General features: G+C 36.1%; 1 protein-coding gene across 8 annotated transcripts; it reads left to right on the forward strand.

The window, feature by feature from the left end:
• Positions 1-745: 745 nt before the first annotated feature.
• On the forward strand, positions 746-24,902 carry LOC141439310 (synaptic vesicle glycoprotein 2B-like). Of its 8 annotated transcripts, none has more exons than XM_074103575.1 (11): positions 746-834; positions 4,508-4,730; positions 5,796-6,014; positions 8,845-9,007; positions 10,675-10,856; positions 12,984-13,168; positions 17,787-17,947; positions 18,768-18,942; positions 20,215-20,489; positions 22,376-22,503; positions 24,766-24,902. In XM_074103575.1, exons 2-11 carry the CDS (start codon positions 4,703-4,705, stop codon positions 24,831-24,833), a joined length of 1,584 nt encoding a protein of 527 aa, XP_073959676.1. In that variant the 5' UTR covers positions 746-834; positions 4,508-4,702; the 3' UTR covers positions 24,834-24,902. The 8 variants fall into 8 exon arrangements, with proteins under 8 accessions (XP_073959676.1, XP_073959680.1, XP_073959679.1 ...); XM_074103579.1 differs by having other exon boundaries at positions 751-834; positions 4,572-4,730; XM_074103578.1 differs by having other exon boundaries at positions 756-784.
• The last annotated feature ends 1,790 nt before the right edge of the window (positions 24,903-26,692 follow it).

A 26,692-nucleotide genomic window follows, 5' to 3' on the forward strand; every position in this document is an offset into this window, starting at 1 on the left:
GAAGGTAGGATGACAAGTAAAAAAGTTCATAAGATTATGTACGGAGGCAAATAAGTGCCTGCGTTTAAAATAGAGCAAAAGCTCCACCACCAGTCGCATGGTGTCGAAGTGAAGGCAGGAGCCGGAACGTCCTCCCGCCCATTGAAGTCGAAGCACTTCAATCCTCTTCAACAGGAACCAGTGGACAAAGGCGAACCAAGGGCCGGCGGACGACCTATCTGACACAACAAGCGTGCATAAATTTCTGATATGACTCTATATCTGGGGCCGAAAGGACGTGTCAGATATTTTTGCACGCTCCGCTGTGGCAGATATTAATGCTGGTGACGGTACCAAGAACAAGGTGAATTGTTAAGATTTTACTAAATTAATCGGTTCAACACACGATTATAAGCCAAGAAGAGTCCGTTAATAAAACAATAATTTTAAATGTTTGTTAATTAATAATGGTTTAATTTAGTTACTTTATCAATGTGTCTCACGAGAGTTGAAGTAATATTAAGGCAAATTTTCTTGTCATGTTTATTGATTTTTATTATGACTTATCTAACCTTCGTATTAAAATAAATACTGTAATTCATGTACATGTCATATTTCATTTAAACTAAAGTGTGAAATTGTTGCTGTGTCACTATTGAGCTGAGTGAAACGTATCATGATACAAACAATTAACAAATGTCAAGTGCGGTTCAATTGCAGACGTTTTATAAATCATTCACAATTGCGGTTACACGCCAGCAACATCATGAACAGTCTCTACACGCAGTTCACTCTGGCATCATACGTTGCTATATTTATATCTCATTTACGCTGTACCATCTGCTCTGAAATTACGTAATATGAAGTTTGAACAAAATTTAATGCAAAACGTCTGTCTCATTTAAAAATATATTTAATTTTCATTCTAGTTTTAGTGTCTCATTAGTGAATGCTGTTGTTTTTATTTGTGATTTTGGTGTTGTTGTGTTGACAGTTTTTGTGTTTTAATATGTTATAGTTTTTGTATGTTAATTAATTTACAAGAGAGATTTGGCCGTGAAAAACGTAATTTTGTATGCGTCATTTGGTTTATTAGCTGTTGGTAGAACTTTTGACTTTTTGTGTTGGTTACTGTTGCTGTTGAAAATTGTTTCTGACAGTGACAGTTGAGAATTTTAATCTAGATAAGAATCAGAGACGCAAAAATAATGTTAACTGTATTCATTAATGTACCTACGTACGTTAGTAAGGGGAATTGAATATTTTAAACTTTCGTGATTTTCACTTATAGTCAAAATACCACAAACGGGAATTATCACGCTAACACACACGAGTAATATTTACCACATTTCTAGATAGTGGAAATACCCCTTCCGCTGGAGTAGTGTCCAGCGGTGGTGTAGGGGTTATAGCACGTAGCACGGATTGCTGAGGACCTGGGTTCGATTCCCAGCGCTGGTCTCTTTTTCTGGTTTTTCTGTGCATCCATGTCTCAGTTTGTATTTTCGATCTAGATAGTAAAGTCTACTCGTGACCACGGCCACTGTAACGTGGTTGAAACGTTGAGGTAAATATTACTCGTGTGTGTTAGCTTAATAAGTCCCGTTGGTGGTATTGTGACTAAGGGGAATTAACACCGTTTTTTTAACTTTAACATAAACCGGTTGCAGAAAATTCAATACAAATCTGCACACTGCAAACTAGTAGAGACAATAGAAATAATAATAAAAACTATTTTTGCAGACAACTTAATATGTTTTAGTTCTATTTATTGCAACACATTATGCAAATATCTTGAAAGTACGATATAATTCAACTCACTTATCTCTTACAGTTTGGAGCGTGTATACCTTAATTGACCAAACTATCTAGCGTTCTGAAATTGCTTTTATTTTAATTTTGTGTTCATAAAGCTTTCTATTCTGAAATGGAAAAGTGTTTATTTGAAATTAACATTGAAAAAGACGACAATTAAAACAAATACGGAAAGTATTTTTTAAGACAAATTCAAATAAAAGATAGTGAAAGAATAGTACGGTAAAAAGCATTAACTATCAATATTATGTTTGAATAAATCCACCTGTAATACCTAATTAAATTTAGTATGTACAGTCAAGTGCAAAAATAAGTATCTATTCGAACCACTCAAAAATATGTGACTACGGTCTTACTGCGTCGGAATAAGAGTCTGTGCTTTGAATAAGTTCATAATTTTACACTTGACTGTATGTATTTCGAGCATATGTATGTATGACTAATTCTTTGGTCTTCTCTGTAGCCCAACTGGTTGGATGGTTAGGTAGGTACATTATGTATGAGATATTATTAGATTCAACAAAACTTTTAGAGTGACATATTATGGTATAAATAATACTTAAAAATGGCGAAGGAAGAAGTTTGCTTTCTCTGTGGACTGATTTAGAAAAAATAATTGCTTGGTTACACAATCGCAAGTATTTTGATGTTTTAATGTTTTAATGTTTATTTGGATACAAACGGTACAATATGGCTGATTACAAATGAAAACTTAGCTAATACACCAACCAGTAAAGTTACCACAGGTTAATATTACATAGTGATGAAACGCGATAGTAATTTTTTTACATCTAAAATGAATTCATATTTTTGTTTGAAGAAAACTTTAATAAGTAACTTTAATCTCATTGATTTTTCAGGACAACATACACGAACGCTATGTATTTAAAATAAGTAGTGGAAATTACCTTCTGAAACACCATTCCTCAGGGTTCTTATCAAAGATAAGTAACCAAACGGTTGTATTTCCAGCGAGCTATATTTAAAACAGAGTCGCTATTCGCAATCACAATGAAAACCACAACTCATGCTTTCTCCACACTTTTATGTCATTAAAACTTCTGAAAACGTCATAGCCTCCTAATAAAACTTGAAACACATAGAGAGCGGTGGCGGGGCACGGCGGCACGGCGCGGAGGCGGTACCGGTTGTATTATTCGAGCTAACATGAAAGAGGCCACACAAAAACCGCGCGGTATTCTGTGTGGCCTATTTCACGTTAGCTTGAATATTACAACCGGTACCGCCTCCGCGCCGCGCTGCACCGCTCCGCCTCCGGCGTCAGTTTGTTTCTAGCTTAAGAGCCGCATCACACTGGCGTTTTTGCATATAGTCATGGGCCACCATGAAACCTTTTCAAAGGAAAAGTCATTACGACTTTCCTTGTTAATTAATGCGATGTCACTATGATGTTTACTGTGAAATGGTTCCATGGTGGCCAAAAAATTAAACTCCTTGACCGTACTCACGGTTAAGTCCTTGACTGTAGGTACGTACAGCATGGCTTCCCATGAGTACGTACTGGCCCTATAATACTACGAAGTGCAAACTTCGAATTTCGTATCTTGTCATCCCACTGACGCTAATATTATTTAATATGAGAGTGAGAGGGACAGTACGATACAAACTTCGATTTTCTAGTAGCCCCCCTGATCGCGGACGCGGCGAACTCGCTGCACGCTCGCCTTGCTTTCAACTCGTCCCCAAATCGCCAGTGAGATGAAGCTCTAAGCAGTGATGCGCCCATTTCTCATCAAACAAACGGTCATCATCATCATCATCATCCCAGCCTATATACGTCCCACTGCTGGGCACAGGCCTCCTCTCAGAACAAGAGGGCAAACGAACGGTGATCTGTACGAAATGAGGGTTAGATGCTCGAAGGAAAAATGCTGATGCGAGTCTTCCCCGTTATGTTTATTTAATTTTGATTCTCAGTTCATTAATAATAATTTGTTACCATTACTATTGAGTCTTGAAAATAAAACTTACAATACAAGGAATAGAAATGTCACACGAAGCCCAAAATGGCCAAAATGACTTTTTATTTTGCAATTCCAATTAATGAAATGGACTCATATCATAATAACGACTAATGCAGATATTGTGAATCAAAAGGGATTAAATTTCACTTGTGATTAAGTACTACAATTTACCAAAACATATTATTAAAACATAAGAAAACCGTTGAATTAATAGCTGGAGAAGCGACAAAGTAAAATAAATATGATATCATAGAAATTATTTTTATTATAAAATCTTTGACACAGTAAAAAAGATATCGTCGTTGAAATTACCTTACAAACTGATCTTATCTTAAAAACCTAACGAAACCAGAAACCTAATCAACAAACTCAAACAATATTACAATGTTTATGAATCCGTGCTTAAAACTAAAATCACCTGATGTCAAGAAATATAAAAAAATACGAGCACATTTAGTCAAATGATAAGCACCACCTTTATCTCTCATATATTTTTGAATGATTTAGGTCGCCAGTTTTGCTCACGCCTCATCTACAATTAACAAAATCTCTGACGGTATACCACGTTCCTTGCTACAAAAATCTCTTATTTTATTTTTGAAAAGTCATAACCTTTCCCATTCATTAATCGTCTGATTTCTCATCACTTCTTCCAATAATGGCGTCATCAGCCACGTCAATGTTTTGCTTATCACTATCAAAATATTTACTTATAGCTTTTCCCCCAGTTTTATTTGTATTAAGTTTACGTTAAAGTATATGAATCTTGATAAAACAACGAGCTGTGAATAGTCTTAAGTAGTGCGCGAGATACTCTCAATCCGAATATTTGTGTAAAATTTAAAGTGACTGGAATTCAAGGCTGTATATTTTATAAATGTTATACTAGTGCGAAGTTTGTTGCTGCAAAGATTGTTTCAATTATGAATGAAGACAAAGAGAATGGAAAAGGTGAGTTATTTTGCATATAATTAGCATTGTTTTAACTGCGTAGTGTATTTATACTAGACATTGATATTTTAAGCTCTAAAAGAAGACGTTAATGGACGTTAAATACGAGAACGTTTGCTAGAAAATTCATGTTCTTTTTTATTACTTTTTTGACAAGGATGTTTATTGTATAATAAATATTAGTCAACAGGCAAATTTCAGGTAAGAAAATGATAAAAATATAAGGAAACTAGCGCACCGCCCCGACACGTGCACAATGTTCAAAAAAGGTCTCAAGTGTACTTCACACATTTTTCAACTCCATTTACTAAAACTATACCCGCGTAAAGCCGAATATCCGATTTGTATAATTCAAAAGTAATGTACAGGTATTTAAACTGTCTTGAATACAAAATGTTTTTTTTTATAAAGATTAATACAAAAGTATGGATAACATGGTCTGACCTGATTTTTTCAAAAATACACATAAAAAAAAACAAATCTTTCAAAAATACAAATAATAGGTATTCGTTTAGAGCATCAATCATAAGCTGTCAAATCTAATTTTTACAAAATATTTTATATAAAAAAATAAGAATTTATTAGTTCAGATGTAGTTATATTTTTATATACCTAACTAAAACGCCGATTTATTTGCCGTATCTATGTGAATCGATTAAAATATTATTTGTTCGTTAATGTACATCTCAAATTTTTTAGGCAGTATCGATTACGCTATTGTCAAGTTTCATTTACATTTTTTTACAATGAAAGACGATAAATATATGAATGACTGCCAGCATCATCTGATCATATTTTAGTTAATAATTATCTAATCCCCTCCTTACCCTGCTCTTTTGTGATTTAATTTAATTTATTTAATTCATGATCATGATATGTTTTAATATTGATTGTAATAAAGTAGATTCTTCTGCACGTTTTTTGTAATAAAATTAATCTAAATGTTGTAGATAGGATACTGAACGGAAATTTTCATTATTTTCAAAAAGAAAGAATTGTGTGAAATAAACGTTTAGATTTTATTAATAGCACATTAATACAGTCACAAATTTCCTCGCTTTCCAGAAAATGGAAGTACTGTCACTCCCATGCAAATACTCGAAGAAGCCCTGGAATTATGTAAATTTGGCCGTTTCAACTTCAAACTTATGTTTGCCACGCTGCTGGCGGTTTTTTCATACACAAGTGTGACCACAACATCTTCGTATATATTGCCGAGTGCAGAATGCGATCTTAATATGAGTATCATGCAGAAAGGATTGCTAAACGCCATGCCGTTTGTTGGTATGTTCTTTACTTTGACTACATAGTAACTAATTAATAACCTTTTATTTTGTAATGCTTCAATTCAATACTCGGAAGTATAGCTCCGATATCATCGAGCCAAGGTTGGAAAAGGCACCATATGTTAGACGTTGGAGGTAAGAAAGTAAGACAGAAATAAATTTTTTATTCGACATAAACAGTAGGTAACATTGTCATCATCATCATCATGTCGGCCGAAAGACGTCCACTGCTGGATATAGGCCTCCCCCAAGGCTCTCCACTTAGACCGGTCTTGTGCTTTCCGCATCCACCGCGATCCCGCGATCTTAACCAGATCTTCGCTTCATCTTGTTGGAGGCATACGGACAGCTCGTCTCCCTCCCGGTTCGCGGCCATTCGAGAACCTTCGTAGGTAACATGTACACTTATAGATAGCCGGAAGGGCTGGCAGCTCAGCAATGCTGAGGTACAAAACAACAGCGCTGACTTTCAGCTTCAGTCAAAATATACATTAAACGAAAAAAATGGAACATGGCTATTTGACACCTTGAACAGCTTGAACACCTTGTAACATTTTTACATTTTGTGGTAATGCTTCTGTTACAAATGTTCTGGTGCAAAATATCATAAATATATTCCTTACGTCAGCAAAGTAACACATAAATCAATCGAACTGAATACATATTTACACACTGCTATATCTATATACCGATATAAAAGGCAAAACTGACTCACTGTATTATACTCGTATATCAACGCACAGCCTTGAAACTTAAAATTTGGTACAGCGGTTTCTTTTATGCTGTTATTGAGCACTAAGAAAGGATTTATCGAAATTCCAACGGAATAGGGAATAAATGGGATTTATATTTTCGCTTCAAAGTGGCCCTAACTCCGTAATTATAAATATGAGAGACTTCAAATGCAGGTAGATAATATAAAAAAAACTGTTTCAAAACATTTCCGAAAATCCCACGGGATAAAACGAATAAAGAGGATTTTATATACCAACTGAATCAGAAAACGCACAAGTTAGGTAAACTAATAAAACTAGGGATTGAAAATTTGGCAAACTGATGTAAATCTGGTAGCAATACAATAATTTAGCAGTGACATCGTGCTCACATTACACTGGCGCGTTTCGAACTCAACCAGAGCTCATCTTCACAGCAATACAACCGTTCAGCATGCTAAAGTATGTACGTGTGGAGGTGGTGGAACTGCATGAAGACACATTTCTTGCATAAACGTATCTTAAGGTCGCGGGTAAGCAAACTAATTGTTTTAGTTCACTGATATAGACCTATGCAAAGTAACGCCTGATTCAATAAATTATGTACCTTAATTTTTGATGTGCACATCACTTGAGAGACTGAAATATACATATAGCTAAAGATATGAAAATAAAGTTTTCAAAAACAAGCTGTACCTATAGCTCCTAAAAAAACCAAAACAAACATTAAATACCCTCCCTACGCCAAACCAATCAACTTATTACATAACAGTACTGACTGTAGTAGTGCAGTAGTGACTGGCCAGCCAATAACTGACAGACAACGAATAGCCAAAACACTTGAAATTTGGCATAGATGGACCTTAAATAATACAGAAGTGCACTAGGGAAAGATTTCTAGAAAATCCCATGGAATAGGAAAATACGAGTATCTCAACTATGTTTGTTACTTTGTTTGTTGGGGGTAATCTCTGAAACTACTGAGCTGATTTAAATAATTCTTTTACCAATAGAAAGCTAACCTATCTCTGATTGACAGACTTTTAAAAAAATCCTCAGAATAAAAATAAGTGAATACAATTTCGGGGCAGATTTTCTAAATTCTTTCAATAATACAACAATGTGTCTCTCATCGACAATTAAAAATATTAAAATAGATCATAACAGTAATTCATGTCCCGCGGGAACTTATTTCTCGGGATAAAATAATTATAAACCTATATCGTGTATGAAGTCGCGGGCAAAAGAAACACGTAGGTAGTACCTACTTTAACGTTTTCTAAAATTCCACCCCTGAATCAGCGAAACAGGGTTTCAAAGTCGGTACGAATTAATTTAAGTAATTACGTATGTAGGTTGATTTTTTAATTCCATAATTTGCACCATCTGTCTAAAACAACGTCTGTCTGTATTTGTATTTCCATGTAATCCACCGAAAAATCAATCAAAACACGAAAAAAGAATAGCAGAAAGTAAATGTATGTACCCCAAAATTAACGCGAGCGAAGCCGCGGGCAAAATCTAGTACATAATATTAACAGAACAAATACTGTGTGTAACTCATGTCTGCTTAAGCAGCAATATTGAAATTGATAGGTTTTTTTTTTCATTACGTTGTACCAAATTTTTTGGGGCATAGTTTTCTTTCTAGGTCATAATGGTATTTCCGAAAATTCTGATAGACTCAAAAAAAACATGTAAAAGAGCCCTCTGTGATACAAACTTTAATTTAGATTCATAGGTTGGTAGGTAGATGGGTAGGAGCCTATCGATCTCTCAAAGGGCCGGCAACGCACCTGTGATACGCGCCCTTGTGTTGGCAGGTGTCCATGGGCGGCGGTGATTGCTTCCCATCAGGTGACCCGCATGCTTGTTTTCCCCGTCATATATTAAAAAAAAGGTAGTATAGTGCTTGTCTCACTATAACTTCTGATAAAACCAAATAATATATTCATTCTAAAAAAGCCGATGTAAATATAACGTGCCCTTCGAAAAGTCGGAAGTTCATTTCCAACAGAGGTCAAGCCCGTTTTTCACAGCATTTCCACGAAGAAGGATATAAGATATGGACTACAGTCCCTAAAGATAATATAGCGATATAAATCTCCCTTCCAGGGCAAGTGGGGGCGGCCCTGTTTACAGGGTTCATCACAGACGCGTTTGGCCGGAAGATATTCCTTGTCTGGGGCCACGTCGGCATGTTTCTTTGTAACATCATCGAGGGTACCAGTCAAACATACTGGATGCTATTGTTTGGGAAGCTACTTGACGGCATATTGTGAGTATATTTTGCTTTACTGTTACAATATTCAGGTTTTTTTTCGTACTTGCGCGTTTTTTTTTATAAATCCATCTAACCCGATCTTTTCGGAACATCTCCAACGATTACGATGAAATTTGGTTGTCGGGGTTAACAAATCGATTGATTATTATTATCATCATTATTTTTTGTATTTTTTTTCATTTAATTGTATAATATAGTTTTTAAGTATTTTATTTGTAATTATATTATTATGAAAAAATGACTTTCTGCCAAGTTTCTTGCGGCGCATTCTTCTTGGCAATGATAGTCTTTCCGAAAGCGCTGGTAGTTTAAAAAATGACGTGTAAAAGTGCCCATTGCGGCCTATTTACTGAATAAATCATTTGAATTTTGAATTTGAATTTGATCTAGCTTGGTCTTATCTCTGGGAAAACGCTTTTTGTCGAGTTTTAGCTCGAGCAAACCTCGGTCGCCCAGGTACATTACCTTAAACTAAAACAGGCCATGCTGATGGCAAAGTTAAAGAAATTAAATTGGAATGCTCTTGTTTGTGCGATTTTTACATCTAGAAAACTAAACAAAACAAAACTGAAAAATAGTACCCTAAAACTGATAAATTGTAGGTATTTTAAAGATACTATAGAAACTAAAGATACTGTTACAGTGCATGACGTGAAAGAAAATAATGGCCAACAGATTATTTATTTTTTGGTTTCTTTTAACAACGGTGTATTGTAATTTCGAAGATTTTTGTGGTATTATTAATAATAAAAATGACACTTAGAAGTCTCTTGTGAACGCCAAATATTAAGACTCTTTTTATAAAGCATGCTATAAACATAAAAAAACAAGTTTCTAATTATTCACTGTTATTTACATGAAACATAATTAAATTGGGAGCTCATTAAAGGCGATCCCGATAAAGATAAAGGTCCCATAACAAATATATTTTATAATAGCTTTTACTCGCGACTCCATCGGCAAAAAATCATTTATCGCTATCCCACGGGAACTATACAATTTTCGGGGATATAAACTATTCTCTGTCTTTCCAAGTACCTATTTTAAACTATCTTCATACTAAATTTCATATAAATCGGTTTGGATATAAGGTAACAGTTATATAAATACGAATTTATACTACATTATATTAGTTTGAATAAACTTAGATATACCCAAAGTGGAATACTACGAGTACTTCCTGTCAATCCAAGTCATAAAACAACTTGCGCACACAGTAATAAATATAATAAAGGTCTCATTGTTAACGTAAAGTCATCGTGACATTTCTTACATAACAAGACAGTTATAATCTCAATTACACTATGTGAAAAAACCTAAATCGCAATAAAATCTGAGAGCATGAATAGCACTACTGTAGTTTACAACTGCGTTATCAAACCCCCCTTATTACAACTATCATAATGCAGAATGCTGCAAAGGAACGATTGTAAAGCTTATCTGAAGCAAAGAAGGACAGTAATTACAGTACACAGATTTTATCGTTAAGATAATATTTATATTTCTATGAATTAGTTAAGGGGATTGATTGGAAGGCTTGGCTTAAGAAAAAAATTGTTTGAGCATCTTAATGCTTCCACGTCGGTTATATAGGGAAATGTCATAAACGTGACAATGCATTTCTATTTTTTTTATACAGTTTGCGTTTATTTCCTTTTCAGTATAAGTTTCACCTTCAGCGCCACAGCTGTGATGGTAACAGAATTCACTCACAAAGGTGTAAGAGACAGAGTGTTAATGGTGTACTCTTCATTTATGTCTTTTTCGCTGGTTCTGTGTGCGTTAGTGGCTTGGGGTCTGCTACCCCGGCCTTGGGATTTCATAATTTCCGAAGGATATTTTGGTAAGCATGTAATATTAAAGAACTAGTCATTATCGCGAGTGCTGCCTTCTGGCCGAAAGACGTAGTGTTCGGCGGTTCCGGGGCACCATGCCGCAGATGAATGCGACGTCAGGGGTTTTAAATTATTTTTAAATATTATTGACTATATGTATGTTAGTCTGTAAGGTATGTATGGGCCAAGATGCCCGAAATAAAATGATTTATTATTATTACCTGCGGCTTCGCTCGCATAAACCACTAGATCTTGAATTCGGAAACAAATTCAAGGATTTTACTAAATTCTCACGGGGATTGCCACAGTTCAATAACTGGCCACCTTACACTAAAAAATAATTCTAGTCTCCTATAAGTCACCTTATAAACAGAGTTAATTTTTAGTACAAGGTGTCAATTACTGGCCATTCTTCAATAACTAGCTCCCTTGTACTAAAATAAATTCTGGACCAGAATTTTAATATTTATAAGGTGGCTAGTAATTGTCGATTTACCCCAAATACCGTGCAATTTCATGACTCTAAAGTTAGCTTATGATTGGTTTTTGGAGTCGTTTTGTATTTTTTATTTCAACTCCAAATTTGTTACTTTTACGGGTATCCCGTGAAAACCATATCGAAAATACAATACAATAAAATTTATATTTTCGATATGGTTTCACGGGATACCCGTATAAGTAACTTTGGAGTTGAAATAAAAAATACAAAAGAAAATTTTTAACAAAAAGTAAAACCGACTCCAAAAAAAAATAACAAAAATTGGAACCGACTACAAAACCCTTGAAAATATTTTTCTAGGTAAGTAGGTACGTACTAGCTCGAAGTCGGTGACTCAGCACGACCCAGCAGGAGGGATTGAAACCCATAGTATGTAGGTGAGGTAGACTAGACTACGTACTACGTACTAGAGGTACGACTATTGTGAATTGTCCCACTCCTGCTGGCTCGTGCCGAGTCACCGACTTCGAGCTAGTACGTACCTACTTACCTAGAAAAATATTTTCAAGGGTTTTGTAGTCGGTTCCAATTATTATTTTTTTTTGGAGTCTGTTTTACTTTTTTGTTAAAAAATTTCTTTATTTTTAACTTTTTAGTGATTCGTAGCCAAATAACATCTCACAACGATTCCATTAAGCCCAAACACGACTTAGTTACGTTGTTTTATAACAGAGTTCCGTTGCCTACCTTCTGGCTTCAGCATCAGATCAGTTCGAAAGAATCATTAACTTAAAGTATATTAATCATGATAATTTAAATTTAACCCGTGAAATACTTGTTATTGATAGTAGTAGTTCCGTTGGTCAAATCTGGTCTTCATCATCAGTTCCACTTCACCAAATTATGATTTGCAAAAGCAAATGCACGAGTTACTGCTAAATATATCCAAATTACCATAGAGGTAGGTGTCCCTGCAATATTTGAAGAGTTCCCTCGATTTCCTTAAGATCCGATCATCAGATCCTAATTTGCTGCTTATGGGACCTAATTGAAAGCATTCCTAGACGAACTCAAGAATTTTTTTTCAAATCGGTTCATAAATGACGGAGTTCTGAGGTAACAAACATTAAAAAAAAATTAAAAAATACAACCGAATTGATAACCTCCTCCTTTTTTGAAGTCGGTTAAAAAAGACTTCAAGAACCAAGCATAATTTGATTGCTTAGTAGCGACATCTCTTGTCTGGGTGAGTGGTTAGTTCCGAAAGAATGTGAAATGAAAGAACATAGATGGCGCTAGTGCTGCTGCATAAGTAGCGTAGTAGTAATTAAGCAACCTGAGATATGTCTGCATAGGAAAAAATCGTGTCTAGATTCCTGTCCAGCGGTGGTGTAGGGGTTATAGCACGCAGCAGGGATTGCTGAGGACCTGGGTTCGATTCCCAGCGCTGGTCTCTTTTTCTGTTTTTCCTGTGCATCCATGTCTCAGTTTGTATTTTCTAAAGTCAGCGGCTAATTTGGGAATTCACGTGGATTCTGTAGGAATTTCGGGATAAAAAGGCCGGAATGATGATACTTGTGACGTAATCTTGAGTCCACTATATTTTTTTCAATTTTAAATTGTCATTTACTACGGTTAGCAAAAAAGCTTGTATTAAAAATGTTTTAAAAGTAATTATAATTATTGTCTTTTGCAGAATTCCACTCTTGGAACATTTATTTATACGTATCTTCGATCTCGAGCTTGGCGGCAGCATTGATGTACTGGCATTTGCCGGAGAGCCCCAAATTTCTTCTAACATTAGGCCGCGAAACAGAAGCTTTGGATGTAATTAAACGAATATATCATGAGAACAGTGGACAGCCTAAAGACTCTTTTCATGTAAGTGACATTTATCTGCAGCAACTGCAAGCTGTGGATGCAAGCCACTTCCAACCGAAGCAACTGTAGGTCTACGGGGGATGCCTATGTCCAACAGTGGACGACCTACGGTTGATAAAATGATGATGATGATGATGAAATTTCTCCAGTTCTTCAAACTTTTGTGATACATGCTAAATATCATGAGCTCAGTAAAGGTACCACGGTCTATGTCTGTAGTAAATAGGTGTAGGTACTTATACAAAGTTAAAGTCGAAGTTAAAAGAAGTTAATTTATTTGTTAGAAGAAAAGAATACATAGCAATTAAAATAAAACTAAACTAAACTTGAAATACCTTTTTCATCACACTTGCTCGTAAACAGTGTCGTAACATGCAGGCTACCTTGGCTGCAACCCCCCAAATAAAACCCTCGACCTTAATGTGCTTGTCATGAAACCCGTGGTCGGTAAATGAGTCATTGCGTGTACACATTTTCTTGTCATGAAGCCCAAGGTCGGTAAATGAGTCGGTGCAGGACTACATGGACCACCACATGCACACGCACGTTGCGGCGCATGCCGAGGGAGGTAGAGGGCGACGCTGCCAAGAGCACAGCCTAAGGTATCGCCAATATTTGGAAGAATTATATTTTTTCTTTTACAAATATAAAATTTTACTTGCAAATGTGATGAAAAACATTGTATGTCGCACGGGCGGTACTAGAATTACGAACATCGACTCATTAAAGCCCTCAGTCTTCGACTTAGGGCTTCTAATAGACTCTCGTTCGTAATTCCTTATTTACCGCCCTTAAGACACAATGTATTATTTTTTTATTCGACTGGATGCCAAACGAGCAAGTGGGTCTCCTGATGGTAAGAGATCACCACCGCCCATAAACATCTTGTTTAATACTTACATAAAAAAGACAAATAATAATGATAATAATGAAAACTAAAACAAACGATTTAAACCAGACGCCATAGGCAAGGTTCCGAAAATGCTAGCAGCTTTCCATTTTTAAATTGCTAGGCTATCTTTGCTCGAGGAAGCTGCCAGCTCTTCGGTCCCCTTCTTTGTCCGAGGAAGCTGCCGCAATCCGTGGGATCCTAGCGTTCTGAAACTTTACAAAGAATATCGAAGAGGTTAGTAGTTAGACGTCACAGGGGACCGAAGAGCTGATATCTACATAAACTAATGAGGGTTTTTGATAGATGCAATATCGCTAGACGGCGTTAGTATAGAGATGTTCATGATGCTGTAGCATGTAGTCTTGCTTGTGATTAGCTCATTTAGTTGTTTCATCATCCCAGCCTATATACGTCCCACTGCTGGGCACAGGCCTCCTCTCCAGTGCGGATTGGGAACTTCGCACGCACCATTGAATCGCTTCGCAGGTTTGTACAGGTTTCCTCGCGATGTTTTCCTTCACCGAAAAGCTCGTGGTAAATTTCAAATGTAATTCCGCACATGAATTTCGAAAAACTCAGAGGTGCGAGCCGGGGTTCGAACCCACGACCCTCTGCTTGAGAGGCGATAGGTCCAACCACTAGGCCACCACGGCTTTTTAGTTGTTTAACCAATAACAAATGTGACACAAACGTCAAAGTTGTTAAGCACCATTCATTTTACATTTTAACATTGCCTTACCTACTATTAGTTTCTCGCAACAAAGACTTGAAACCTTTCAATCCGTTTTCTAAAACATAGTTGTCGAGTAAATTGAAATACGCACCGCTAGTTTCGAATACGGCTGAAATTGGGAAAACACATAACGAGCGCCAGTTAATGACGGAACCCTAATAACGGAACCCTTTCAAGCCCCCTATTGCCGTCTCGTTAGTTTTATGCTTTCTCCCGGTTTCTTTTTGCTTGTTTTGTATTTTTTACGTAATTGTTGCTTTATTGGTTAGGACGTGTTTAGTGGTTTGTGACAAGTTTGGGTTAGTCTCACTTCGTCTAAAAAGCAACTGGTCTATGTAGCATGTGGTCTAAAAAGCAGCTGGTCTAAGTAGCCAGTGGTCTATAAGGCAACTGGTCTAAGTAGCAAGTGGTCTAAAAGCAACTGGTCTAAGTAGCAAGTGGTCTATAAGAAAGCTGGTCCAATTAGCAAGTGGTCTATAAAGCAGCTAGTCTAAGTAGTAAGTGGTCTATAAGGCAACTGGTCTAATTATCAAGTGGTCTATAAAGCAGCTGGTCTAAGTAGCAAGTAATCTATAAAGCAGCTGGTCTAAGTAGATACTTGTTATTTTTAATTCATTAGTAACTAAGTAATTATTAATTTATATCATATTCATAATACATTATAATTCTGTAAATTTATTTTCCTCACAGTCGAAATGAAAAGTAGAATGTTTAACTCGGGTAAAATTAAGTATACCCATTTTACCCTCGAACTATTTGCGCCAGAAATATCTCAGGTGGGATGGTTCACCTTCCACCCTGGTTATCAAACTAAAAACGAAAACTGCAGGATTTATTAGAAATCATATTTCGAGTAGAAGCTATCCTATCAGACTATCACACATAAGTATCCATGCCAGCAAGCAATCTAAAATTCAAACTTTATTACGTGTATTTTATTGTTTATTCCGCCTGCAGTTTGACTCCCATTGATTTTTGATGTTGTAAGTTAATTTAATTTTATCCCACAGGAACACTTTACCGGGATAAAAATATTCTATGTCCTATCCTAGAAGACACACACTGAAATTTTGCACCGACCTACCTGCGTGCAAAATTTTAGCAAATTCCGTTCAGCTGTTTACGCGTGATTGTAACGAACAAACAAAGTTCGCATTTATAATATTAGTGTAAAGTCGTAATGAAACCTACTCAAAAAGATTTCGTACGTATGGTAGTGAGTATAGGGAGACTAATTTGTGTTTAGACCAGTTGCATTTTAGACGAGAAGCGTTTTAGACGAGTAGCGTTATAGACGAGTTGTATTTTTAGACCAGTTGCGTTTTAGGCGAAAAGCGTCTAAGACCAGCTTCCAGTTGCGTTTTAGACCACTTGCTACTTAGACCAGTTACCTTATAGACCACTTGCTCTTAGACCAGTTGCCTTATAGACCACTAGCTACTTAGACCAGCTGCTTTTTAGACCACATGCTACATAGACCAGTTGCTTTTTAGACGAAGTGAGACTAACCCCAAGTTTTCCTCTTTCCCATTCCAGTCATCATCATCATTATTTATGACTTGCATTCTTCTCGATTTTCTCTTTTAGTCTCCATTATTTTGGCTGGCGTTGACGTTAATCGACCTTTATTGAAATATAAATTCATTTATAAGTCTTTTTTTCCTTCTGTTTAATTTTCGCCTATTATTTATTTTAAGAAAAATCGGTGATCTTTCCGTCCTCATTAATCATTACTATTATTATTATTTATTATAATTATTTAAGAGATAAGCAGAATAGAAACAAATTTAATCTCAAATTAAAACAACAAAAAGGCTATAGAATTCCAAGTAGTAAAATGCGATGACAGTCAACCTTAATAGCAATAGGTAACAGAGCGTAACGATTTAGTAGGTATACAAATTATGTAAGGCGCTAACAAATTAAGTCCCAATATTTTAAGAGATGTTAAATAAGATCAAAAAAATAACGTTAAATAAAAATTAAGAAACCTTTTATACGATATTTTTGTTTTAATTTCCTGTAAAAGTAAATTAATTATCATTTCGCACAAACATAAGGCTGTGCATTTGCATGAATGTCAATCTTGTTTTCAACACTTTCTGTCAAGTGAATCGTCGTTTGTCATAACCGTCAACTACTAGCGGGAAACCTTTTTTTTTCTATAAATATGGCTCTGTCCTCTGTCCATTGGAGGACAATTTTGCCAGTGTCTAGTAGGTTTCTCCGTTGTATGGTAAAAATTAAAAAAAAATGAAATATGAGAGGTTATGGTGGATGAGCGATGACAGCGCAAATCCTGGAAAAACTTTTAGTAAGCATTATGTTTAGTGCACATTGAATCTGCGTATATATGAAATTTAATACACAATTTAATATCTACGAAATTAGCGGGCTTAATTAAATTTAATGTCGATGAGGTTTAGAGCTGAGCGTTATTTTCTGAAACTAATTCGAGAAACAATTTGTTATAAAGTAACGAAGTATCAGTTTCGTGCCGAAACGAAAAACAGTTTCCTTAGACATACACTTTGACTTGAGAAACGATACCACGACTATCACATACATGCGTAGACTTGAGGAAATTTTCTCACAAGAACGAATAACAGAATAAATATCTTAAACTAGTTCCACAACAAACGTTTTATAATATAAAAACTGTTCCTTGAACCAAACTGTTTCTTGAAGCAAACTGTTCAAATATCCTTAAGAGCTTACACTTGATAAAAAATTTCGTTTCCTTTGAAACGAAACCAAGCCGTAGCAAAGAAACCGTTTTTTAAGTAACTGTTTTTTGTAACTGTTACCTGTCAAAAAGAAATTGTTACGTTATGTTTCACAAAAAATACGTAACGACCCAGCTCTAGCTCTAGCTCTATCAGTAGCCTGAAACCACAATGAGGTTTCAAGCTACTACCAACTAAGTGCAGAACGCGTATAGATTTTGCAAACTAAAGCTTATTTATAGTATGTTTTTTTATTTATTTTTACAGATAAAATCACTCAACTCTATGGGAACTTTTGTGACCCCGGATAAAATCAGCATAAAGAAACAACTGACGAATGCCTTGTATTTGTCAAAAGAACTATTTCAGAGGCCTTTAATTTATCAGCTGATAATATTTTCGGGTTCAACGTTTGTTAATTTATTAGCGTAAGTATCTTTTTTATATTACCAAAGTATCTAAATTATTTAGTATTTTTTTATTACCATAAGGTTGGGTAACTTTGGCCCTTAAGGGTAACTTTCGCCATTGGGATCAACTCGGTTCATGTTTTACTATTGCATATAAATTACGGCTCATTGTCATATGGTTGGTTTTATATAATAGTTGCCCACCCACGTGTTTATGTTCTTACCTATTAGGCGCTTGCATGGGTATGTGGTTTCATATGGGCAAAAGATACCCTCAATTGGGTCAAAGTATACCGACCTTAGGGTAAATCAAATTATAGTAAAGTTTTAATTGTTTTTTTTCCCTTTTGCATTGCTCTTCGGTGTATTATAATGTATATTAAGTATTATCGAAAATACAAACTGAAATATAGATGCATAGAAAAACCAGAAAAATAAGACCAGCGCTGGGAATCGAACCCAGGTCCTCGGCATTCCGTGCCACGTGCTATACCACTACACCACCACTGGACAGTGATACAGACACGAATTTCTCCTATGCACCACATATCTCAGCTTGTTTGTTTTCTTATTTAGTCACTTAAGCAGCGACACTAACAAAAACCAAAAAACACAAAAAACACAACAAAAAATTACAAAAAATTTGGACTTGAAATAAAAAATACAAAAAGATTAAAAAAAAACATCTTATTTAGTATTACACAAATTGATGTTTAACTGGGAAATATTGAACTTTTGTTTCAATTAAATCATTTAACTTATCACACAAACTTGTCGGTTAGTGTCTTCGTCATATGTTCGTTTTTGACCTAAATAATAACCATCTTCATTTGTCCAGGTATTCTTCACTCAGACTGTGGTTTCCACAACTTTCCACGATCGTAGAGAACTTTCAAAGTAAGCACGGCGGTGAAACGTCTGAGTTTTGTATTATGATTGATGGATACACCAGCGAGTTGGCCAGAAATGTATCTTTGGCTGCAGAAAACAGTGTTGCAGATATATGCGTTCCGGTGTGTAGAAAAATCATAATCTTATCTCATGTAAATAGAATACAAACCGGTCATGTGCGCCGAGGATTCCGTTCTTTGTAGGTATCTATGAATATCTACTATTAGCAGCAGAGCCCCTCTCCTTATCAAGTACCTAAGCAGTGTGGGGTCATTTTATATGTTTATTAACGCAGACAGACATAAGAAAATCGATTTTTAAGACTTTTCTAATTGTTTTTTTTTTGTTAGAGGAAAACGAGCAGGGGGTTCACTTGATGGAAAGCAATCACCGCGGCCCATGGGCATCCATAACAAGCTGAGTTACGGATTATAAAGATACCAAATTTCAAGTTTCTAGGCCAACCAGTACCCTATAGGTTTTTAAGTTTTTATTTGTGTGGAAGTACTTATTTTCGAGGATTGGTTTTGTTAATTTATTACAAAACCAGAATTATTAAAAAATAAAAGCTATATTTCATAAAATGTATCGTTCGTGGCTGTTGGCATCTGATTGCCTTGGTTTTAGACAAAAAAAATACTTTATGCACTACATCATAGCAAAGTCATTTTATGTCATTTAGATCCAGCATAAAGCAGCGTTTCCACCAATAATGTGCGAGAATGTATTTTCATTAACCAATAGAAACGCTTCATTTACCCATCATCGCTCCGCTCAGCTGTTTCCACCAGAGATGTACTGTGGGAGGATGGGTTAATGAAGCTTTTCTATTGTTTTATGAAAAACACATTCCTCGGAACACATCCTCGCACATAATTGGCAGAGACGCTGCTTAAACACGAAGTTTATGAGCCTGAGAAGTGAAAAAGTATTTATCTCAAACATGACATGAAATATTGACGTTGTGTTACAAAATATAATAGGCTGAGAAGTATCACGCTGCAGGCGCTGCGGCTCGCCTGCCTGCCCGCGGTCACTCTAGCGGCCTGCAAAGAGATTTCATACAACCTTGCAGGCCGCTGGCCGGCAATGCGACCGTCTTTTGTTTCAACGCGCGCTCTGCGACACAGCGCACGCCCACACCCAGCACCACCGCCCGCAGCCGCCCGCCAGCAGCCAGCGCGACACGCGCGCACACAACAGGGCGACCAGACTAGCGTCCCGCCAGCTTGATTTCTTGTTTTTTTATTTTATTTCATGTCATGTTTGAGAAAAGCACTATACAAGCCTCGGCCGGAACGTGGGGTTGCCGGCCTCGCATCCCTATCCTATGTCTGCTTGGCCGGCAATCCCCTACTTCCCGGCCTCTACAGTAATGTACTATTTCATTCCAGCACCCCAGTGGCCAAGACACTTACATCAATGGAATAATTCTAGGCGTCTTCTCAGGAGTCCTGATCGGTATCAGCAGCTCACTAGTCGATATACTTGGACAGAAACCTCTCATGTTCGTGTCCTTTCTCGCGTGCTCAGTTTGCTCAGCCGCCCTGTATTGGACAAATTCATCGATACAAATCGCCCTGTTACTCGCAGGAACTTGTGCAATCATGCAATGTGCGTTGAGTTTGCAGAATAACGTTTTTTTACGAGTTGTTCCTACTTCAGTAAGGTACGTCATATTACCGTAAACTGCTTCAACTTTGCCTTCTGGCCCCAACATTGCCTGATTCGATTTAGAGTCGATAACTTAGCACTCTTATAGGTTTTATTAAACTTTTATCTACACGGGAATTATTATTACGGGGGATAAAAGTTTTAAAACCTAGCACCTTTGTGCTAACTAGCACATATCGACTCTAAATTGAATCAGGCAATGTTGGGGCCAGAGGGCAAAGTTGAAGCAGTTCACGGTACATTAATAGAGTTTACCCGCGGCTTCCGTACGGCGGTACCCGTAAACTATTCGATCTGGTAGTTACAATTAAAATACCGGGATTTTACAAAATTTGCCTAGGAATTCCCAAATTCGTGGTCTTCATTGAGGTTGTTGTAAGAAGAACTTTTCAAAATTATATCCCGTGGGAATAACGGCATTAAAAGTAGTCTATGTGTTATTCCAGAGGCTACCTACATACCAAATTTCATAAGTTGAATTAGTAGGATCTACCAGCCTTTGCCCGCGAATTTGCAGGTTTAAACTACTTATTAGGTCGAGTTTGGTGTCAAGTTTCCCGTGATATTTATTTATTTAGAAACCATCTGCTGACAAATCCTTTTTGTAAGTAGTTGTAAATAACGTTGAACAAATCATTGTGTGCCGTAATTTGACATCGACATAATGATGGGAAGTGTCAATAGTTCAGTTTGACAGAAACATGCTTTATAATTAAAGGGAACTTTAAATCTTGCCCTTGAAGAATCAAACACAAACCAGAGAACAAAGAGCAAGTTCGGAGCTACCACCAAAGTTTGTTACTAACTAATTATAATATCTCGATTAAACAATTGGGGATGAGCGCGATGCTAACTAGTCAACATCACTCAAAATAACAGTTTTTTTTTAATTGGTAATATTCCAAAATCCAATATACAGATTTCGACTACATCACAAGATTTTGATACCTACTTAAAGTAGTGAATGACTTTTTGAGTAGCATCAAAACGTGAAGCGCCTTAACTGAAATATGTAAATAGGAGCTCCGCGTTTATTACTGTCTCACGAGAAATAATATTTTTTTCCGGGATTGAATTATCCTCTTTCCTATCTGGATAGGTCTGAGACTGGAAATCTCCTCTTAACAGTTCATCGGTTTAAACAAGAAGAGTTAACAGACAGAGAGAGACTGAGTAACTGTCGCATTCATGGTATCCTCTTATTTTATTGTGCACATGTCTAATTACCGAACCGATTTTTAATTTTTTAGTACTAATTAGACTTGAGTGCACAGATAAATGTAAATAAATATGTATGTAGATAAATGGCAGCCTTTTCTAGATGTGCACTCAGTCCCAGTGCCGTGTCGCTTTTGCATGAAAAAAGAAGTGGTACGGTAATTAGACAGGTGCACGATGTAATGAGAATTACTGTCATAATGTTAGTAAGGCAGGATAACAAGAATTGAGCTCTTTCCCGCGTAATCTCTTTGTAACATCTGTAACCATACATTGTGGAAAAGCAATAAAATATTGAGTATTGAGTACCTATCCATCTAAAACAAATGTTTCAAACTTCCGCGGTCTCAAACTATCTCCGTACGAAATTTCATCTAACTCGGTGCAGTTTAAGCGGGAAAAGGTAAGAAACAAAGAAATGAAGAAAACATTTATACATAACAACATGGAAAAAAATTACAAAATGTGCATGTCACAAAATGGTTCCAAATCAGCAAACCGCCACTTTCGCACTTTACTTTCTTATTTATAATTATTACTAAGCATTGGTAAAGGAGGATATTTTTTTTAACTAACTGACACCATAATTTACAGTTGATAATTAACTGTCACTGATTACTGAGTACGGCAGTTTTTACAAATTACCCTTATGACATTTTCCAGGACTTTAGCCCTGTCATTCAACATAATGATTGGGAGAATTGGATCTCTAGTGGGGAGCGTTCTGTTCCCCGTGATGCTACAAGGAGGCTGTATGGTGCCATTCATTTCTTTATCTATAATTACGCTGTGTAAGTTTAATTGATTGTAACTTTTATCCTTCTGTTTAACCTCCGACGCAAAAAGACTGTTGTTATGAGTTTGATACCAATGTCTGTCTGTCTGTTTGTCTGTGGTATCGTAGCTCATCATCCCAGCCTATATACGTCCCACTGCTGGGCACAGGCCTCCTCTCAGAATGAGAGGGCTTGGGCCGTAGTTCCCACGCGGGCCCAGTGCGGATTGGGAACTTCGCACACACCTTTGAATTGCTTCGTTTGATGTTTTCCTTTACCGTAAAGCTCGTGGTAATAAATTTCAAATGTAATTCCGCACATGAATTTCGAAAAACTCAGAGGTGCGAGCCGGGGTTTGAACCCACGATCCACGGTATCGTAGCTCACTTGACAATATCACGATACTCAATGTGCGTAAGTCTGTCACACAGTTAGAGATAATTAGATAAGCGACGTTATTTTTAAATCAATTGGTAATATTTCAACAAGAGTGGCAACTCTGAACAAACCACTGTAATAAGTTTTAATCGCTTGTCATTCATGATGATGATGATTATTCCACTTAGAACATCTATTAAGTTTTTTTCTACAAAACTAATGCCGTAGAAAGCCGTTACGATGGTAAAAAAGTGCAAATTGAGTTTTTTTTTTTATTTGACTGGATGGCAAACGAGCAAGTGGGTCTCCTGATGGTAAGAGATCACCACCGCCCATAAACATCTGCAACACCAGGGGTATTTCAGATGCGTTGCCAACCTAGAGGCCTAAGATGGGATACCTCAAGTGCCAGTAATGTCACCGGTTGTCTTACTCTCCACGCCGAAACACAACAGTGCAAGCACTGCTGTTTCACGGCAGGATTAGCGAGCAAGATTGTGGTAGCAATCCGGGCGGACCTTGTCGAGTTGTCGAGTTCCTAAAGCCATGTAAGGATATGGCGTTAGTAATATTTTACAAACATTATAAAAATATGCAGAACTTTCTATTTAAACAACAATGTCCAGTCTCACTTCACAATTGCCTGAAATAATCTGGGTTATTTTGTAACACAGTAGGTATAAAAGCATTTCATTTCATTAGATAATGAAAAAGTATCCAGACCTCAACAAAGTGGGTTGTCCTTGTCCTCTTCGTAACTTCCCTAAAAAATTGGTCTCAAGACCACAGCTCTGATTCTGCTATCAGTAGGTACGTTCATTGGACTAAAGCTGTGGCCTAAAACCTAGGTACTTAAATCGTATCAAATCAAATCGAACGTATCAAAATGACCAGTATAATATGATAGCGTAATTTTAACATCATTTAAAATGTCGTTTGTAAAGATGTACTCGTAAGGCCGGTATTTTTACTTTTTTTGGTAAAGTACGAAAAATACCGCATTATACTATACCCGACTCTATTTTTGGTATTATTAATTTTATAAGTATTTATTGTTGTTTTTTTAAAAAATAGGCAAGTATATTATATACTAAAAGAACATCAGCGAGGGATACGCGCACGGTAATAACGAGAAACTTCGACAAATAGGACATTTGAGAAACAATTTTTGTACAGTCATCTTTTTTCGGTCAGAAATCAAATGAATTCAGAAACTACACGGTACATGTACTACGATTATAATTTGTATGTTTGTATTATTCATTCACCTTTTTTTCCCGTCGTATTTCATTTTATTGTCATTTTATTTTAGTTTTAAATGTATCGTTCTATTAATAAGTCACCAATGATGTGTGAAAAATCGAAGAACATTTAATTTATGTTTTAAAACATAAAATACGAAAAATACCATAGGTCACTGTATAATAAGTAGGCCAGTTATAATACATGATCATTTGGTATTTTATTGTATTATACAGTATTTTTACGACACTAGTCGCATGTACACTTAAACTTTTCTCGCTCAAAAAACGAACAAAAGATATAAGATTCTGTGTGAATAAAAGAGACACATATATTAATAGTTGATCGCTGGCGGTTCACACTGCCGGCGAGAACTCGCTCTTACATCATTTGTCGCAGCGACAAGAGCTATACGACTCATCGTCGGCGGTGGGACAAGTGCCTGAAAGAAAACATCAGTTTTTTTTCTCATTTAAATTAGGAAAACGAAAAAACTGGTGTCATCCATTTGGCATTAGCATGCCAAGTTGTTTTTTGGGACATTATTTGTATATTAAGTGCTTAGTTTTTCTGTGTACCATTGTGCGACATTTTACTCTGTGACACGTACCTAATCTAAGGGATTCTGGAAGCAACTGAAATTGTATCCTATTACAGGTGTTGCTGCGCTGGTCTACTTTTTGCCCAACCCAAGCAAACAGAATAGCGGGACAGGCGACAAGTGATATTTAGTTTAATAAAAAAATTAAAAAAACTCACCTTTTTTAAAAGAAATTACAATACGATTAAAATGTTATGTTTTTTTATTGGTCTGTAATAGTACACTACTGTTGCCGTATTGCCTAACGTTTCTGATGCTTGCAATCGCAATCAAATGATTATATGCGAAATAATTTGATTGCGATCGCGACCGCCAGAAACGTTAGCTAATACGGCCTCTGTTGCCGTTCTGTTGTCTTTCTATCCCAATCCTACACCGTGTGATAGAAAAAAAATGGTGAAAATGCGTAAGAATGATAACGTCTTTTGACTGACCATGATGATGATTAAGTATCTCTATAACAATCGGTTTCAGCCACGTACGGGACATAAATTATGTTTGTGTTGCTCTAATACAATACAATACAATGACTCTTTATTTTACACCAGAAATAGTAAGCGATACAGAAAACAGATATACTTACAGAGAGAAAATTACAAGGTAAGCAATAGGCGGCCTTATCGCTTAAGAGCGATTTCTTCCAGGCAACCTTTTTTACAGAAAGAAGGAAGACTAGTTTACAGCAGGTGGTGCATCAAAAGTAGATCAGAAAATTAAAACGCAACAATAATACATCTACAAATACATACATAATTATTTCGTACATATATAATACACATCTAAAATAAATATAGGCAGTGAGATAAACAGCAACAAATAAATAAATAAATAAATTATCAAAAAGCTATTTATTACAAGATGACAGATAGTATTCCATAAGCATAGATTTTAATAGTGACAAAGATTTTGCTCTGATGATGAACTCTGGTTGAGTGCGTAACTTGTCAGCGTAGTGTAGTGATGGTGATAGTTGAGTTTGTGTTATGCATGTGTATTCTTTCAGCGTTGAGGCGGAGTAGCTAAGCTACATGATCACATTTGTTGCATAAACGTAGCTATCGTAAAGTAGCGGGTGAGCAAAGTAATTTTTTATAGTAAATTGATAGGACCTACGGAAGTAACGCCTGATTCAATAAATTACTTATCCACTCCACATGCTTTGAATTTTGAGTTGATAGAAATCTATTAATTAACAAAATAAGAGCGTTGATAGGTAACTAGAGTTGCCAAAAGATGGGATATGACGTGTCCGTTTTAAGAAACTAAAAACGCCTAAATACTCTTTCTCACATTGTGCCGTATATTTGTCTCTCTTACGACATGGCGCAGCAAGAAATAAACAATCTGATTCGTTCATTGGGATTTACTTTATTCCAAGACCTAACAACATAAATTATGTAAAATGTTCAGGTATATTTTCGTTTTCCAATCCACTCGTCTCAAATCATTCAAGCTTATAGCAAATATTATAACTGATGTCGGGCGTATTAAAAATAAAAAATCCAATAGCTCAATAAATGAACCTTTTTATAGGACAGTCAGAGACAGACTGATTGGATCAATACGGAATGATGTTCAGTGAGCAGTACCCAATTCCCTGAGCGAGACACCGATGGGCCACCAATATAATTTTGGTAACTATTGACTTATAGTATTTACTTTGGCCTATATCGGGAGATTAGTCGAGGGATTTCTAATAACGCGTGAGCTCTAATACACTATTTGCTGCTAATAACATAGCAAATAGGTGAAGTACATAGTAAACAGGGTGCGCCTTGAAAATGTTGACAAACTATTTATTTATCAAATGTCATTTCATCGAAAACAATTCATTAAATATTTAATACTAATATTTTATCTTGGAGTAATTTCACTACATCGATTATTCATTACATATTAAAACTTTTATTAGAACAACAGTACCTACACGATTATTATTTGCTTGAAAAATACATTTCACCAACTATTCATGAGAAAGAACAA

Source organism: Choristoneura fumiferana, chromosome 20 (genome assembly GCF_025370935.1).
Source record: "Choristoneura fumiferana chromosome 20, NRCan_CFum_1, whole genome shotgun sequence".
NCBI classification, from domain to species: domain Eukaryota; kingdom Metazoa; phylum Arthropoda; class Insecta; order Lepidoptera; family Tortricidae; genus Choristoneura; species Choristoneura fumiferana.